Genomic DNA, 2,500 nt, shown 5'->3' with positions numbered 1-2,500 from the left:
CTCCACTCGGGTTTCCCCACTGTCATTAGCACTTCTCTGCCCGGGGAAATACATGATCTGACTACAGTCAAACAGAACAAGCGCAGGTCTCCTAATCAGGGGAAATCAGGACTGAGATAGGATCCAGCTGCAGATCAATGGAAGATGAGGTTATCGAGGAACTCACGCGTCCACAAGGATCAGCATATCTTTGGGTGAGGCTGCCCCCTGGATGTACCTGCAGAGAGAGTAATCAATGAGAACACAAGTTAGACTGAGGCACACGCACGCACGCACGCACGCACGCACGCACACGAACACACACACACACACACACACGCACACGCGCACACACACACACGCACACGCACACACACACACACAGAACACCGCAGAGTTACAGATAAAACCAGTAGCATAACTATGACTTCGAGTATCACATAGCACGCTACTTTCCAAGTGAGAAAAATACATGTTTTCAACAGAATAGCTTTCAGTCATTTCTTCCAGAGTGTGTCTACACATCTACTAAAAGCCAGACTGCTAAATTCATTGTATCACACATTTTCTCTTATCTGTACTGTAAGTTGATTGAGGTCTCATTTTCAACAGACAATTCAAATGTGATGTATGTGATGAACTATACGACAGCATTACCCCCCATGGGAAAAGAATACTGAAGAATCACTTGACTGAGTAAGAGGCATATGTTTTAACACCGTATGACACTGATGTCATGTGATTCAGCTTGTGTTTGTGGCAGTTCCCTCACCATGGCCTCCTGCGCACATCGCATCACATCGCATCAGATCACATCACATCACATCACATCACATCACATCACATCACATCACATCACATCACATCACATTACGTGTTTGTGGCAGTTCTCTCACCAGGGCCTCCTGCGCACATCATACAGGTCGATTTTACTGGGGGTCTTGCGAGCGTCCATCCAGGGGGAGGCTGTGGGGGGAGATTGGACATGTGTTGGTCATATATTCTGAGCAAAGACATTTGACATTGGTTTGAGTCAGTAACACTTTGAACACTGTGGCCTTCGCGGGGGCAGCAAGTGTTGACTGCTGTCAGAAAACCACAACGTGTTGATCTACACATCATAGCCAGACAGCAGTGAGACTGTGTGGTGATCTACACATCATAGCCAGACAGCAGTGAGACTGTGTGGGTACCGTAGACCACAGTTCGGGTGAAGAGAGCAATCCCCACGTTGATGTAGTTATGACCCTGTTTTTGTTGTTGTTGACACAACCTACATTATAACATGTTTTATGCTGGTTAAAATGATTCGTCGGTAAACAGCAGGAAAATAAGATGAAATATGCATCTGAGAAGCAAAGAGCAGCAGACTCCCCGGCTTGCTCTCTGTGTGCTGTCAGTGAAGGGAGGCATGGAAGCCAGCCAGTTTGAGAGTGTGTGACTGCCTATCATGCATGCTAAGAGGTCTAAAATGGGAACACAGAGGAGAAAACTCAGGGCCAATGAAAATTTATGAATATTAGACATAAACTTTTCCCATAAAGCAATAGAGAGTCTATGATGACAGAGAATCTCATGAATAGAAATAGCTTGGCAGAGAAAACACTGGCGATGGAGAGTGTCACTAGACTAATGCATTTGAAGACGGTATGACACTATCTGTGACACCACACACAACATCAGTGTGACTGCTGCCATAGAGATGATTTATTCAGTTGATGTGGCCGCCATGCGTGAACAAAGCAAAGTCATGGCTGCTTGTATAGTTATGATTCATAACCGCATGCTGTATCTCAGGTTAGAAGAATCATAATGGACTGAAGCCAGGATTTAGGGACCTCTGATTGGAATGGGTGGGGGGACCTGTGTCATATCACAGATACACAGACAAGCAATCACACCGTACGCCAGATAATCCACCAGGGAGTTTCCTATTGTTTACGGTCAGGTGGTGTCAGATCTTTTTTTACGGCGTGGCCACTAGGGGCCGAGGCATCTATAAGAGGGTTTGTCCGTATGTCTATGTCCGTCTGTCCGTTCCCACGAAAGAAAGGAGGAAAGAAAGAAAGAAAGAAAGAAAGAGGCCAGGTCGCCAATGATGTCACACCGATGACCCCGAGCAAATGTGATGTCATCGGTGATGATGTTACCATTACCATTTACCATGTCATCGCCTATTTCACATCCCACCAAATCAGCCATTTTGTGTCTAAAATGCAGGCAGTAACATGATATAAAAATTTTACAGCCTGTACTGATATAAATTGTATGTTTCCCTGCAGCGGACTGGATCTTCTTTGTTTTACTTCCTGCCTTTTAGACACAAAATGGCTGATTTGGGTGGGATGTGAAATAGGGTAATTGTGATGTCATCGGTGATGATGTCATCAGTGATGTCACTCGAGCAATGGTGATGTCATCAGTGATGTCATCGCCCATTGGTCAAAACTTGACGTTCTCTTTTTTACCTGGAAAGTAGCGAGCCAATCCTGTGGCACTACCAAACACCTGCCAGAGCAGA

The 2,500-nt window shown here is 45.4% G+C and overlaps 1 protein-coding gene across 1 annotated transcript in view; it reads right to left on the bottom strand.

Moving 5' to 3' along the window:
- Positions 1-2,500, bottom strand: part of LOC310792517 (voltage-dependent calcium channel subunit alpha-2/delta-1) — a gene marked incomplete at both ends in the record, with an annotated part of 92,594 nt that overhangs the window by 43,933 nt on the left and 46,161 nt on the right. Inside the window, 3 exons of the mRNA XM_083654198.1 lie at positions 167-217; positions 876-945; positions 2,448-2,500. The exon at positions 2,448-2,500 is cut by the window's right edge and continues 79 nt beyond it. Of these exons, the coding sequence (XP_083510324.1) occupies positions 167-217; positions 876-945; positions 2,448-2,500 (174 nt within the window). The remainder of the gene's footprint in view (positions 1-166; positions 218-875; positions 946-2,447) is intronic.

Source organism: Poromitra crassiceps (assembly GCF_964638095.1).
Source record: "Poromitra crassiceps genome assembly, chromosome: 18".
NCBI lineage: Eukaryota > Metazoa > Chordata > Actinopteri > Beryciformes > Melamphaidae > Poromitra > Poromitra crassiceps.
This window is presented reverse-complemented; position numbering and strand designations above follow the sequence as displayed.